At 49.2% G+C, this 15,636-nt stretch overlaps 1 protein-coding gene across 1 annotated transcript in view; it reads right to left on the bottom strand.

Annotated features, from left to right (window-relative positions):
* Window positions 1–15,636, bottom strand: part of Ulk4 (unc-51 like kinase 4) — a 398,151-nt gene that overhangs the window by 269,842 nt on the left and 112,673 nt on the right. The window contains exon 22 of the mRNA XM_005383568.2: window positions 11,200–11,327. Within this exon, the coding sequence (XP_005383625.1) occupies window positions 11,200–11,327 (128 nt within the window). The remainder of the gene's footprint in view (window positions 1–11,199; window positions 11,328–15,636) is intronic.

Below are 15,636 nucleotides of genomic sequence, written 5' to 3'. Positions count from 1 at the left end.
CTCGAGGATGAGTGACTGTGAGAATGGCAGGAAACAGGTGAGTGCCATGAGCTGGTCTGGGTAGGAGGCCCGGGGTCACCTCTGCCAATGCAGAGAGGAGGATGTCCGGAAGGAGTAATCTGTGTGACACAACTGAGGTCGTATGCGATGTTTTGGGGTCGGTGTTTCAGCTCTGATGTGGGATCTTCTATGTCCTGGGAAGTCACAGCCTCTTATCTCAAGGCTCGATTCCAGCAACAGCACGAAACACAGCTCTCCCTCCCGCCCGGCTCACACACGCTGCTTGGGAGCTACAGGCGGGGCAACACTGACCTGTCGCCTTGCTTTGAAGACACATCATCTCCTCAGCTGGACTAACTAGCGTTGCTTAAAGCCGTCTCAAGGGGTAAGGAAAAGTCCTAGCCGGCTCTGCACACATCAATACATGGAAAGGGGGCCAGGCTCAGCCAAGATGGAGGCAATTGCTCCTCCTTCAAGGAGAGTCACCCAGGCGTCCTCCACACTGACCATCGTCACAACACTCAGGTCGCAAATCGAGGAGTGGAAGTGATCCGCTCCGCTGCTGCCTCTTTGCTTCGGGGATCCTTGTCTATGGGCTTTGCTGGGTGCTTTCCTGGGAGGAAGGCTCAGGCAGAGGATGCACTGACGCTTACATCTAACTGAAGGTCACTTGGGAAAGGGCTCATCTGCTGGCTGCAGGAGCAACCCTGGCAACCCGTGGCTGCTACACGGTAAGGACAGGCACCCAAAACTGCCGGGTCCCGTGACATCGCCGGACACTGCCACATCCTGCCTGCCACATTGGGTGGCGGAGCTAGAGACAACCTCAGCCTCCAAGGAGGGCCGGGTTCCTGAGACCTGACCCTTCAGGTACTTCATGCTCTAGCAAAGCACAGACCTGTGTTCAACTTTATTTACAACAGTGGAGACACGGATCAGAGATCCTAATGCACATTACAAAGATGCCACTAAAAGGCAGCCTCATCCATTGAAGAAAAAGCTGTCCCTCTCCCGGTAATTTGGAGAGAAGTCAGTGGTAATGGTTGCATTCCTCTGACAATGTTATGGGTAGAGATAGTATTTGATTATCATTTTAATTTGTATTTCTCTGATTACCAATGGGGCTGAATATTCCTATTACTCTGAATCTCTCTATAGTATGGATTTAATAGTTTCACTAGAATATAAATTTTGCTTACAATTTTTAGATATAAAATTTCTACTTCATATACAGCCCCACTACCAGCACTTCCTTTCATGTTTTTTCTCACTGCTCTTCTCAGAACAACCTCCCTTGCCCCTATTTTTTTTGTTTTTCATTTTTTTTGTTTTTTTGTGGTACCGGGGATCAAACTCACAACTTCGCGCTTGCCAGTCAGGCACTTATGCCACTGAGCTATATCCCCAGCCCCTCCCTTGCCCATATTGAAACAAATTTTCTTCCAGCTGTTTATGGTTTCTTTGGGGTACATAATTCTTTAATCCATCTGGAATTGACTTTTGCATGGTATAAGCAGACAAAATCATTTTTCTCACACAGTTAACCAAATATCCAGAGTAAATATTTCTTTAAAAAAAAATCTTTCAAGATCAAAGCAATTTTTTAATTTCACTGATTACCCTATTAATAGCAAGGCCGTGGGAGAGGGGAAACAGTCTCCAGGAAACCTGCTCCACCAGGCGGCACCGGCCTCCAGCCCGCAGCCAACCGCAGCCAACCTACACGACGCACTGCACCCTGGGTGGGCCTTGCACCCAGACACACACCAGGCCCTGCTCCATCGCCTGTCGTACGCAGTGTGAGCACAGACCCATTTGGAGCGGGGGTGGGCACGGGGGCTATCATCTCGTTCTCACCTGATCCTGGGGCTCAATCTCCCTGCCTGTCTCATGCTGGCTAGATTTCAGAGCCGACATCACAGAAAATGTGCTGAAATCTGATCCACAAAGGCTGACGGTGATGACAGTAAGCAGGGAGAATATCCACATCACACAGAAAGGTTGTCGCAGGCTTGGCCATGAGGCTCAGCTGTCAGGCGGACGGCAGCTCCACGGCACAGGAAAAACACTTTCCTATGTACACACACCACAGAGCATTTTAACGTGTGTGGCCCACACATGGCCTCTCTTTGCACACCTTTATACACAATTGCGTGTTTTACACACACACTAATACAACACCCAGGTTGCAAAACACAAAGAAGTAGACACCAACCTTTTTCCACAGACTGTACTAAGTATTTGTTAGGAGAATAATTTATATTACTAAATTAAATCTAAAAGTCTAAAATGATCGAACTTTTAAGGTCTTAGAGATCTTCATCTTTTAAAATGAACTTATTACTTAAAACTAACCTATTACTAACATTTCTTTTAGTTTTCTGTTCATTAGATTTTTTTAATTAGAGAAAAGAAACATTGTACAGCCTAAAATACAAATGAATCAAGACAATTGTCTTAGTTACTTTTCTTTCCTTGCTGAGACAAAATACCTGACCCAAAATTAGAGGAGGACGGGTTTATTCAGCTCACAGTTTGTGAAGGTTTTAGTCCATACTCAGCTGGCTCCAAGGCAGGGTGTCCTGGCTGAGGGGACAGGCAACCATGCATGGTGACTGAAGACAGCAAAAGCACCAAGAACAGAAAGAGGGAGAGCAGGCCTCTTCTCCTCCCCTATACTGTAACCGGGCTACCCACCCCGGGGCAGGTGTAGCACTCACGCCATCTCCAGGCTCTCCTCTTGCACAGGCTCAGGATGTTCACAGAGTCACTTAAACGTTTAAACCTCTCAGGCTGACACAAGGAACAACATCCTAGAGCATAAGGGTGTGTCCTCTACACCGCAGGATGCAGAAGAGTTACTTAAGTCAGGCTTCTGGTCCCTCAATGTATCACAACGTACCAACCATTACACTCCCTATCCTACCCCTCTCAAACAATCCGCTTGGTATTATTTGGATTTTTATACAAATACACAAGTAAGTGTTTTTCCATTTGATTTTATTTTACAAAAATATCTTCACAATACAGAACTCCGCCGTTTTGTTTTTCACTTGTCTCTACATAATGAACATGCCTCCAAATTAACCAATTCATCATTTATATTAGGCAATGCCATCATTTATTGAAATATTTCAATACTGATGAAACTCCAGGTATTCACCACCAGAAACCACATTGCACTGGACACCCTCACGCCCATGTCGCAAACAGTCCATGCATTAATCTCCAGAATTTAAACAGCAAATGCAAGCCTGTTAGCGTTGTGAATGGTCACGGACATTTCCAAGTCGCTCCCCAACGGTCACAGCACTCACACTTCCGTAAGTGATGCTTAGAAGTGACTGAGGATTTGCAGTCTTGCAAAGACGGAGCAGCCCCGTCTTCCAAGGGGTTCCCTCTTCCAGCTAAAACTCACCAGACACTCCAAGAGCAAGACAGCAAGACTCAGGAGCGCTCCTGTGCTGTCCCTGGCTGGGGTGAGTCTCCTCCCAGCTCCCCAGCTCCCGCTTCGCCCTCTGCTCCTGGCCACGTGACCACACACAGCTCCTCAGCAGTCCCATCCAACGCACCATCCCGGCCTTGGCACCAGCTGACCCGGGGCTGAATCCTCCAAAAACAGCCAGCCAGGTGACCCTGTCCTGCTCTAAGTTGTGGGTGTTGCATTTTGTCTCTGTGACCGGAAACTGTGAGACAGCGGCATCCCAGCACCCGTCCCTCCCTGCCCCGCCCCTCCACCCCTCCCTGCCCCACCCTGCCTGCCCAGGCAACACAGGACCAGGAAGTCACACAAGTCCCTTGTCCTTCGCCCTCCTGCTCCTTCATCTTAGCAGGCCCTCAGGGACTTCGTCTCCCATGCCACCCCTGCCCCGGAGAGCCCACTCCAAGCCCTAGCAGAAGGGGTAGGGGCTGTCAGACCCAACAGAGAACAAACCTCCTCCTCGTGGGACGGGAGCAGACAGGAGTGACCGATTTTCCTGTCAGGACCAGGGTTCAGGAGACCCAGGCAGCGAAGCAGGAGGAGGCGAAGAGCGTCCCACCTGGTCAGCTCCGAGAGCAGAGCCCCACCAAGCACAACAGGGCCAGCGACACACAGCGAGCAAAGGGTGCAAATCTCCTAGCAGACAAATGCCCATCACCAAACGTCCAAAAACCACTCATCACCACAAGAACCAGGGAAACCGCAGCTCAAGTCAAAAAGACAAGGAGCAGGCGCCAAGACCGCTGTGAGCTGGTGCTAGGATGCTCGGCAGGCACTTCCAGGCGACCTCGTGGATCCATTCCAAAAAGTTTAACACGGGGGCTGGGGATTTAGCTCAGCGGCAAAGCGTCTGCCCGGCAAGCGCAAGGTCATGAGTTCGGTTCCCGGTACCGGAGAAAAACCAAAAAAAAAAAAAAACAAAAAGTTTAACACGTTCTCTTAAAGCCAAAGAAGAATTTAAAGTCTCAGAGAAAAAAAAAACAGGCCATAAAAATGAACTGAATATAAACTTTATAACCGAAAAATGTAATAACTAAGATAAAGGCCTCACTAGATGAAGCCAATAGCAGAATACATATAAAAGAAAACAGAATCAGTTGAATTGGAGGACAGATAAATTCAGTTTCTAAAATCTAAAAAACAGATAAGAGAGACAAAACTAAAACACTCTCAGGAAACTGCTGGAAGCTAGAAACACCTTACATTTATAACACTGGAGCCAAAAATGAGGACGAGAGGTGAATGAGAACAAAAAAGGATTCAAAGATACAGTGCCTGAGAAATAGCCACATTTGCAGAGATACAGACCTACAGACTCAAGAAACTGAGCAAAGTCTGAACACGGTAAATCCAAAGCATCCATGCCAAACACACACAACAATTAAATTCCTAAATCCCAACAGCAAAGAAAACATCTTCCAAAAATCTGGAGAAAAATGACCTGTTAGTCATAAAGAAACACAGATTGGAAAAGACAGATTGGAAACCACAACAAGGAATCACAGAGGCCAGGGGAGAGATGAACATTTTCAAAGACTCAAAAAACAAGAAGCAAAAGAACTGTCAACCACAAGTTATGAGTGTAATAAAATACAGGTTAGTAATAAAGGGGCAGGAAGAGTTCTCAAAGCAAAACCATTTTTAAACAGCAAACCTATCACTCTAGAAAGGCTAAAGAAAGGTCTCTAAACACAAGGAAGTGAGAATAGCAGGCTGAGAATACAAAAAACTAAGAAGAGCATCAGAATGGACAAAATGAAGCGTAGATGCCACAGACTGACCAATTTCCCCAACTGTACTCCTTCAGAAATAGACAGAAGTTCTAGCCAGAAAAAACAGCAAGCACACAGAACACCTAAACAGCACAACAAAGCAACAGGGTCTCACTGACAGGTCCGGAACACTCCATCAAGACAGAGCGTTTGCTAAACCACAAAACCAACCCCAACTAGTCTAAAAAAAACCCTGAAATCTCAGCTCACTCACCATAAGTCAAACTATCCACACTCAAATGTCAACAAAAAAAAAAAATCTCTAAATAATGAAAATTAAACAACACAATTCTAAATAATACATGGTTCAACTGGGGAAGGAAGTTCCATGGGAAATAAAAAGGTTACAGTGAACTGAATAATGTTTTTAAATCAAAATCTGTGCAAAAGCATAACTGAGATTTACAGCACTAGATGATACACGAGACCTTTTCCAAAGGGGAAATCAATATAAATAATCTCAGTTTCAACTTGGAGAAACTAGGAAAAGAAGGGCAAAAAAAAGCAAGCAGAAAGAAAACAAATAAACATCAGAAGAAACTGACAACAGAGAAAATAAAAAGCTAGTGACTCAAAAAAAAAAAAAAAAAAACCCTGTGGCAAGTGATAAATCTATACCAAGACTGCCGAAAATAAAAGATAGGTTTAAGTCATCAATATCAGAAATAAAAAGAAGTAACACTATGAATTCTTCAGTACTTAAAAACATAAGGAAATGCCAAAAAAGCATAATGTTCACAAACTCACACATTTAGAAATAAAGGGTTGAATCTCTGAGAATCAAAAACTACCAATGTTTAACCAAATAAAATTTAAAAATCTGAGTGGCCTTGTAATCATTGAAGAAATTGAATACATAATTTCAACCTCTCCAAAATAAATCTCCAAGCTCAGATGAATTCACTGAAGAAATCTATTGAACGTGGAAAAATTTCTACAACCTTTTCTAGAAAACAGAGGAGGAGGGTCCACATCTTGATCCACGTTATGAGGCTGGTGTTACAACGATGCTACAACAAGAGAAAGGAAAAGAGAAAGATCGAGCGAGCAAGGAAACTACAGACAGACCTGCATCTTTCAAGAACTGAAACACAAACCCGGCCCCACTTTGATAAAACCCACAGCGAAGCCCTCTGGAGACAGGCCTAGAGGTCAGCAGTGCAGTGCAAGTCCCAAGGGTGGCATGCTGCCCCAACCCGCCTGGGGCTGTTGAGATGGGAGAACCCAGGCCTGGACACGCAGGGGGCCATGTGGCAGGGCGATCCTCCCCCGGTCCAGGAGAAACCAGACATGCGGCCCCCATTCTGGGGCTTGGAGCCTTCGGAACTGGGGACAATGAGTTCACACCCTTCAAGCCGCCCAGTCTGTGGTCTTCCATGAGGGCAACACCAGCAGACCAGCAGGGGGCCCATAAAGTATGAAATACATACCTTCTTTTAAACAATGGAAAAATAAACCATGAATTCATCCTAGTACTTCTGATTCAAACTAACGACAGGTTTTTACCTTATATTCTATAATTAATGCTTTTCTTTAAGCTGGAAAATCTCGGCTATGATTGAACTTGGCATAATTATTGGTTTTCTCTTACCACATAGGTAATAGTTTCAAGAAGCAATACAAATATTAATATTGACAACAGGAAAATTGGATGCAGTTTTAGGTTTCTTCATTGGGTTTTTGGCACCCAAAATAAATCCTAAAAGAATTATCCTGCCCTGATACTGTGACTCCAGAGCAGTTTAAATCTCTCTTCTTTGGGAAACTATTCTACAAACCTGACACACAGATTACTCTCAATGGGGGACTGCATTTTACCACTCTCATTTATTTATGTAAAATATTCACCTCCTGGTGATGATGGTACAAACCACCCTGCCCTGCTCCTCAACCTCATCCACCCTCTTCAACTGCTGTTTTTGCTAATTTTTAATTTAATCCTCCAATCTTCCTTCCTGATTAGTAAGCGAACATGTCTCCCTGTTTCTGCCCATCCCTAAGGACTAACCACGTGGTAGGCCGGTGTAACAGTTCACTGACTGTGTCCACTTGAGAAGTTGAGAACCTTAACTAAGCTCAGCAAGCTTACACCCTAGGGTGTAGAGGACCCACCCTAGGGCGGTTCATCCCCGGGACCCTGGACAGTATAAGAGGAAATGAGGAAGGACAGACTTGCTTCTGTTCTTCAGAGGAGCTCCAGTCTTTGTGTCCAGCTTGGACGTCATCTCCTGGCTTCTAGCACAGACTCTTTGGCTTCTGCCTGGCATCCTTCAGCCTTCCGGAGTAGACTCATCAGCCTTCTGTCCTAGACCCACTGGATGCAGACTTGGACAGAATGCTGCAGTGAGCTCCAGACCTTGGACTGAAACTTCCAGTCTCTAGTGTGTAGACACCCTCTGCATGCTTCCTCATCCGACTCTGTGGCTGATGTCGGAAACAGATCCTGTATTTTCTCATACATGTGTGTATCATGTGCTGTATCTGTTTCTCTGGTAAGACACTGACTGACACGGCTGGGAACACTGTCCTGCTCCTCGCCTTTCTCGGGAGGAAGCTGTTGGAGGCCACTGTGGCCATGGCTGGAGGTCTCCCGTGTTCCTTTTCACAGCAGCACCACACTCCCATACCTGGATGGGGTATGAGGAAATCCAGAGACCTCCCTCCAGGAAGTCCTAGTCCCGCTGCTCAGGTGCAATTCAGGAGGGAGCTGGGAGGACAGAAGTCCCCATTCCATCACTGTAGGCAGTGCAGAGGGTCAGGTGGGCCTGCCAATCAGGTGAGACAGGTGGTGGCAGGAGAGGGCGAAGGATACTGGGGCAGGAGGGGATGCAGGCAATGCGAGGAGACCTTGCCAGTAGCTCTGTGTGGGTGCCAACCTAAAAGACACCCTCAAAGCTGAGCAAGAGCGCCAGCCACAAACTGGCAAAACACGGGCTCCACAGCCACCAGAGCTCAGGGGAGGCTCAGCAGCAGCCACTACCTCAAGCCTGTGCCTTTAGGTGTAAGGGTCACCCGGGGGGGCTGACATCAACAGCGGGCACCATGCTAACCTGTGACAACAGCAACAGAAAACAAAGGGAGAAGTCAGAGCTCCGCTGCCAGTGTCCTGGTGCTGGGCCCCGGGCAGCTTCGCTTCTTGCCAGCCCTGAGGCCCTGTGCTGTCACCCCATATGTAGCCGTGTGTCTGCCAGGCCAAGAGACAAATAAATACACAATTTCCCTAGACAGCGGGTGAGCATCCTTAATACAAAAGTCCAAAATCAGAAATGCTCCAATCTCTGGAGCTTTTTCCCACTGACACGGGGAACTGTCCTGACTCATGTGACCGGCCACAGTCAAAATCCAGCCACAACTAAAAACACTGCCCAAAATTAGCCTCCGTCTACGCGCATAAGGAGCACACGAGACATCGAGGAATTCAGTGTTAGACCCGGGTCCCATCGTTCAAACACCTCCTACATACAAGCATTCCAAAACCCAGAACACTCCTGCACTGCGGCTTCTCTCCCTAAGAGCTGCCGTACTTCACACCTCCAACAGCACAGTCTGACAGTACCAGCTTCCACAGCCTCGAAAAGAGAACACACTGCCACGTGTTGCCAGTGCAGTAGGTGAGAGTGGGGTTTCCATGTGCAGTTTGATTGGCTTTTCTCAGAGGCTTCGGTCACCTGCGTTCCTTTCCTCAGAACTGGCTTTCCTGGCTCTGGGCTGAGGCCCTGCCACCTCTCCCTGTGCTAAGCTTTGGCTTTCGTGCTCCAGGCTGGAGGAGGCCCGAGCCTGCCAGTGCCTGGCTGTTTGTTTCCAACGCCATGCTCTGCGCTGAAGCGTGGCCGGAGGGCGTGTGGGACGGGGTAGGGCAGATGCCCTGTCCTGCTGGGACCAGGTGTCAGGGCTGCAGGAGGGGACACCCACATGTCGCCACTATGAGGCTTCCATGGGGCAGAGGGCTTCCCTAAGAAGCCACTTCAAGCTCCAGCTGTGTGGGTGAGGCCCCTGGCAACCCTGCCAGCCACAGGGGGGCGAGGCCCGGCCTGCAGAGCAAGTCCCTCACTCCCACGAGCTCCTGCCCTCCGCCGGCAGTGTCTAGGCCCCGTGTGCAGCCTTTCCAGCTCACACGGCACAGGGCGGCTCTCAGGCCTCCCTGCAGGCGGCCGTGGGAGAGCGGGGCCTGCAGGATGCTGGGAACCAAGTCTTCCCAGCAGCTTCCCGCCCAGCAGTCGGAGCACCGAGCCCGGCCCGGGCCTCCCTCAATCCCGCAGACAGAGCCACGGCTCACACCGGCCTCTCGCTGTGCAGGTGGTAAGGATCCCCTGGAACAGGCACACCCCACCTCTCAGCCTCCCACCACCCAAACACAGTTCGTCTGCGTCGGTCATTCTCCCTCCGCCTGAACGCCTGAACGCTCGCCCCACACAGGGACAGAAGACAGCACATGTGGCAGGAAGTGACGGCCACCGCCTCCTTGATCAGAAACCCCGCACCATCTGGAGCCGCAGGCACTGGGCGTGTGGGGTCCCAAGCAGCCACGCTCCCGTCCTGATTGTTCCCGTGTGGCGTGCGTCTCCACGTCTGTCAGCGGCTCCGTGTGGCCCACGGCCTTTCGAAGCCAGCGCCGTCCCCATGAGGCCGCCCTCCCTCAGTTCTCCAGCTGACTTCCCGAAAAGCCGCCTCTCTGTGGTCTTCCTTCGTTGTTAGAATTCCTTCCCGTCACTGCCACTGGTTCTGCCTCCAAAGAGCTGCCCTGTCTTCCTGTTCTTTCTCCTTCAAGGACGGAGTCATCCTCAAGGGACCAGAACCCACCAAGCTGCGGCTCCTTCATCCGCTCAGGGCCCGATCCGGTCACGCGTGAAGCAGTGGGGAGGGTGGGAAGGGAGCCAGTGGGGAGGGGGCCCTCGGCGACCCCAGGACAGACATGCAGGGCAAGAAGGCAGAGCCACCCTCTACCCCGCCCCAGCTCACCTCGCTCCCACAGGGCTGCAGAGACCGAGCAGCGCGGAGTGGGGCTGCACTGCGCCTTCTCTCACTGCAGCGCTTTCTGCACTCCTCAGACGCCAGAACCAGCGACGCCAGGCCTGGCGGTCTCTGGCCGCGCTCCTTCCAGGGAGGACGTCAAATGGAGTGGCCAGATGCTCTCCACAGAAGTCACCCCTGACCAGAGGGAGGCAGCCCCACCACCGCCAGGGGAAGAGCTCGGAGTCAGGGATGATGACTGCGAAGTCCAAGCGCAGCAACTTTGCATGCTCAAAGGGGGGCAAGAAAAAGACCACAGAAGACAGGGCGAGAGGGCAGAGGCAGCACGGGTTCACGAGAGCATGGCTGGTGCTCGTGCAGAACAGGATGACTGTCGGTGGGGGACCAGACACCTATTGAGGGTCCAGCACAGGGAAAAGCCCAGATGAGACAAAGACATCAAACTGAACTTTCAGGAATCCTCTGGGCTTCAACAAAGCCGGCCAAACGGCTCAGAAAGGAACCTGCAGAATGTGAGCAACTGCTGCTCTTCGAGGGAAGGGGGACAGAGGAAAGGGAAGAGCGAGACCAAGACCCCACCCAGCCCCAACCCCCCAGTCCTGTCCTGTCCTGCCCTGCGCCTCCTCTGGCCTCAAGGGCTGCTCCATGAGGGCCTCCGGAGACAATGCCAGAATCCTATAGCAAGAGAACACAGCCCAGCCACTCCTCCAGAAGCCACTGGGCAGCACCTCGAGGGTCCTGTCCCGGGGTGCTCAGATCCAGATCCCCCTGACCCGCCACTACTGCCTGCCAAAGTCCCCCAGGGCTCTCTGTGCTTCCAGGCTGAAATTACAAGAGAAACATCAAACCCTCGAGACACTTAAGGAAAAATTGTCAGTATCAGACACATTAAGGCCAGGAAAGGCCCTGTGAAGTGACACCGATCTGCTCACAAAGGGCGCGGGGCGGGGGCTGGCAGTCAGGCGGGGGCCCCACCGTGCTTGGCAGCTGAGCAGCAGCATCTCTCGGTTGTGGATCAAGACGTAGCAGAGCACCAGGAAGGCCTTCGCTCGGATGGTGGTCGAGGGACTGTCGAGCAGGCGGAGAACCGTGGAGACAAAATCCTGCAGACCACATTTGAGACAGTGTTTCAGAAATCGTGAAAAATACAGGAAAGTCTCAACTTTCAGAGAGAACAGATTATAATCACCAAAGACAGGGCAGGAAATAAAATAGCTACTGTTTTTGGATTTTTAACCCATTCTGCACTCCATACTAAATTTTTTTTATGTGTTATCTCACTGAATCCTGAAAATCAGCCATAAAAAGTTGCCTATTGTATTCCTATGTTAAAGAGGGAAATAAATCTTAAAAAGGTAAGCAACTCGCCCACACTCAGAGTTGGATTCAAATCCAGGTTGGACAAACAATGAAGCCTGCCCTTCAGCCACTCAACCACAGGACCAGAAGCTGCGTGCAGAGCTGCTTCCAGAGCAGGGCTGCCCACCCGGGGCTCTGCGTATCTGGGGTTTGGGCAAACAGGAGACAGCAGCAACACCCAGCCGGGGACCCCAAAGAAAACCCCACACTCTTGTCACAAGCATGCATCAAAGGCGTACCACAGGCATGCATCAAAGGCATACCACAGCTCAGGACAGCAGCTCCAAACAAGTCACACCAACCTAGGATGTAACTCCTGACCTGTCAGTGGTCAGACATGCTGAGTGTGAGGTCCCACAACATCGAGGAATGAGGTTGTGAACCGGGGCAGGGTTAGGAGAGTTTTACTGGTCTAAGGAGAAGAACAGCTCCCAGATTTCCAGCAGGGGTCCCGAGCAGCTGTCACGGCTCACAATGTGGGTACGATATAGGTCAGACTTCCACCAGACTGGAGGATTACGCCGCTCAGCCGACCTTGATCCAGTGGGGAGACAGGTATGCAGCAAGGGTGTGTGGCACGAACAAAGGCATTCTGGGACAGAGGGGAGTGCGGGCCCGGGTGTTCCGGTCGCCCACCTATGTGCCTGGGGCCCACCTGGGCCCACTGACCAGGACACGCTAACGACAGCACAAGCTCAGGGTGCTGTTTATCTCCGGGGAAGCTGCAGGCCGGGTACTGCCGCTCCATCCTGAGGCTGGGCTCCTTCAGCTTCGCCTCCAGCCACCATCCGCATTCTTTATTGTCTGTGCTACCTTTCTTGGGGCCCAGCCCCTCTCTGACTGTGTATTAATCTAACTTAGCTGCCTGGAAAAAGTTACTTTCCTTTTGACAGACTGAATCATTTCTGGTGCTCTGTCCACATGACAATAGGAAGACAGGTTTGATCAATGTTGCATTCTTACATCTGGTAATCTGAGCAACTTCGTTGAAGACAACAATATGTAATACAACAGCCACTGTTAATTCCTATCATCTTGTTCTGAAACCTGTGTCGTTTTTATTGTTTTTGCTTTGTTTTGTTTTTGTCTATGTTGTTGGTATCTTGCTATTGTTCTTTTTAATTATTCTCTTTAAAATAAAAAAAAAATAGGAAGACACACGTATGCACACACAAATGTGTATATTCATTAATGTAAGCAACCCGGAACAGGGGATCCTACTGGTGGTGAGATGCAGAATCTACATTCCCAAGGGTCCTTCACGGAGACTCACACCCAGCAGGTGCAGTGAACTTCCAGGGCAGACTCATGAAGCTCACTGTTTAACTTTTATTTATTCATATTTATTATTGGGCAAACCATGGTCCTTTAACCTGAGCGCTGTGTGGCCAGGGAGGAAGACTTTGCCGGCCACAGGTATGAAGCGGTGGTCATGGAGCCCCTGAAGCAAACTATCAAAACCAAACCACAATGCAGGGTGAGGCGCGGAATCCGTGCAGAGACGCCTGGAGAGGGTCTGTCTCCACCTCCCGCGTCTCAGCAGCTGTTGTCCATCTCCCTGTCCACCCCTAACTCCCACTCCCACTCTCCTACACTGAAAGGCTGTTCAAAGTACAGAAGAGGGAAGTAACACTTCCAAGACTGCAGTTCAGACCGGAACCTCATTTCCCATGAAGAACAGGAGTGGGTAGGAGACGACTTGAGCAAGCTCTGCACACTGACCAATCATGCTGGGTCAGGGCTCGCTTCTTGGTCTTACGGAATATTCAGATGTAAAAGAGCTTCACATCTGCAGTTCTCTAACAAGTCGGAAAACACCTACACCACAAGGAGAGGAGGGAAAACGATGACGGCGATACGGCAAGTGTGAACACTTGGCGGATGTGGTCGGGGGCTCTCTGCAATCCTCCGCCTGCGCCCATGCGAGGCTCCTGCTTGCGTCCAGATCCTCAGCACAGCAGCCGAACAAACACAGGCATCTGCACTTCCCTGACTCTGCCTCGCTCCTGCGGCCACAGCGCAGGCTCTGAGAATCTGCACCCAGCCGCTGCGGCCCCTCCATGCACTTTCCATCTTCCCTGAGCTACCGCCCGGGCTTCCTCCACCATCCCTCCCCTCACCTGTGCTACAAGAGGCCGCCATGGCGGTCTTCCACAAAGACAGCTATGGAGACAACACGAAAGGAGAACCTAAATACTTCAGCTGGGTCCTCTGCTGTGTTCTGAAGTGTGTGTCCCCCAAGTCCCTGTGCTGCAGCAAACCCCGATGTGATGCTGTCAGGAGGTGGACAACTCCTGAGGTTCCACCCTGAAAGGGCTTGTTCCACTCCCTTCTCCGGAGGCCCCGGGAGCCACTACACCTTCAGCCTACAGACACACGGGAGGCACCAATGCAGCGAGCACCTTCTTCCTGCGCTTCCCCACCTCCAGAACCGGAGCAGCGGACTGCAGTTGTTGTTAAACAACCAGTCTAAGGTGTTCTGTTCTAGCAGTCAAGCAGACTAAGACACCACCAGTTCAAGACTAGAAACAAACAAGAACCACGAATCAGAGGGGAACTGCAATATCACAGCTCACGCAGAAGGAAATAGCAACAAACAAGCATTCACAGACACAAGAAAGGGCCAAGTCCGTCAGCTCTACAAGGAGGGAAGCTACAGACAATGTGACTTAGGAACAGAAATGCAAAACTCCTCAGTGAAAAATAAGTGGAAGTCCAGCAATAAGTTAAAAGAACAACAGATTATAGCCTAGTGGCTATATTCCAGAAGTCCAAGGCTGATTCAACACCTGAAAATCATTCAATGTAACTCACAGATTAGGCTGATTAAACAAGAAAATTCACACGACAAATCAATTACAATAATTATAAAAAGCATTTGACATAATTCAACATCTACTCATGATAAAAACGCTCAGCAAAGCAGGGATAGAAGAGAACTTCCTCAACCTGAAAGTGAATGTTTAAAGACGGAAGCAAATGTCACACTTAGTGCTATTTTCTACTCTCCTCACCCATACCCCAACATTTTACTGAAAGCTGTAGCCAGTGAAATGAAGAAAAATGAATAATAAAGGACAGCAGAATCAGAACAGAAGAAGGCCAGGTGTGGTGGCACACACCTGTAATCCCAGCACTTAGGAGGCTGAGGCAGGAGGATCACTGCGAAGTCGAGGCCAGCCTGGGCTACAAAGTAAGTTCAAGGCCAACCTGAACTGCACAGAAAAACCGTCTCAAAAAGACCAAAAAAAAAAAAAAAAACCAGAAAGGGGATGTGAGACATACTTATAGATGACATGACCAACTATACAGAAAATTCCCAAGACTGTGTAAAAATATTCTTAAATAATAAGGAAGTTTAGCAAGGTATAGTATATTTCTTTCCCCAGTAATGAACAACTGGAAAACAGTGTTTTAAAGTACTATATTTTGACAACTATAATGACAATAACAACAAAGAAATGTTGATTTAAACCTAACAAATCTATATAGAATCTTTACAATGAAAATAGAATAAAGATGAATATAAAGTAGTGATGGAAAAAAGTTTTAAGTTATAAACAGAAGACACTCCTTCCTGTAGCAAGACTCAAGTTAGTTAAGATGTCAGTTTTCCCTGAACTAACCTAGAAACTTAATGAAATTTCATCAAAATCCCAGCAGGGTTTTCGTAGATACACACAGGGTAATTTTAAAGTAAAAAGGCAAGAAGCTAGAATAGATAAACAACGATTTCCTGGCATGCAAAAAACTGTAGCAATCAAAACAATGTGGTGTTCGCAAGCTGTAAACCAGGAGGACCTTGCACAATACCTGCAGAGACTCATTGGAAGCCATTCTTCCCGACAGTACAGGCTGTGGTGGAGCCCCGGAGAAGTCTGCAGCAGGATTCCTGCTGCCTGTGCTGACAGTTGGGGAGAGGACACTAACTGGTTGTGGGGTCCCAAAGCAATGGGAAGCTGGACAGAAAAAGCTACAAAGACTGGCTTTCACCTCAGATAGCTCACTTGAGATGTTAGTAAGAATTGCCTCCTCAGTATTCTATAGCCATGA

The sequence above is a fragment of the Chinchilla lanigera genome, unplaced genomic scaffold (assembly GCF_000276665.1).
Source record: "Chinchilla lanigera isolate Chin_1 unplaced genomic scaffold, ChiLan1.0 scaffold00019, whole genome shotgun sequence".
NCBI classification, from domain to species: Eukaryota; Metazoa; Chordata; class Mammalia; order Rodentia; family Chinchillidae; genus Chinchilla; species Chinchilla lanigera.
This window is presented reverse-complemented; position numbering and strand designations above follow the sequence as displayed.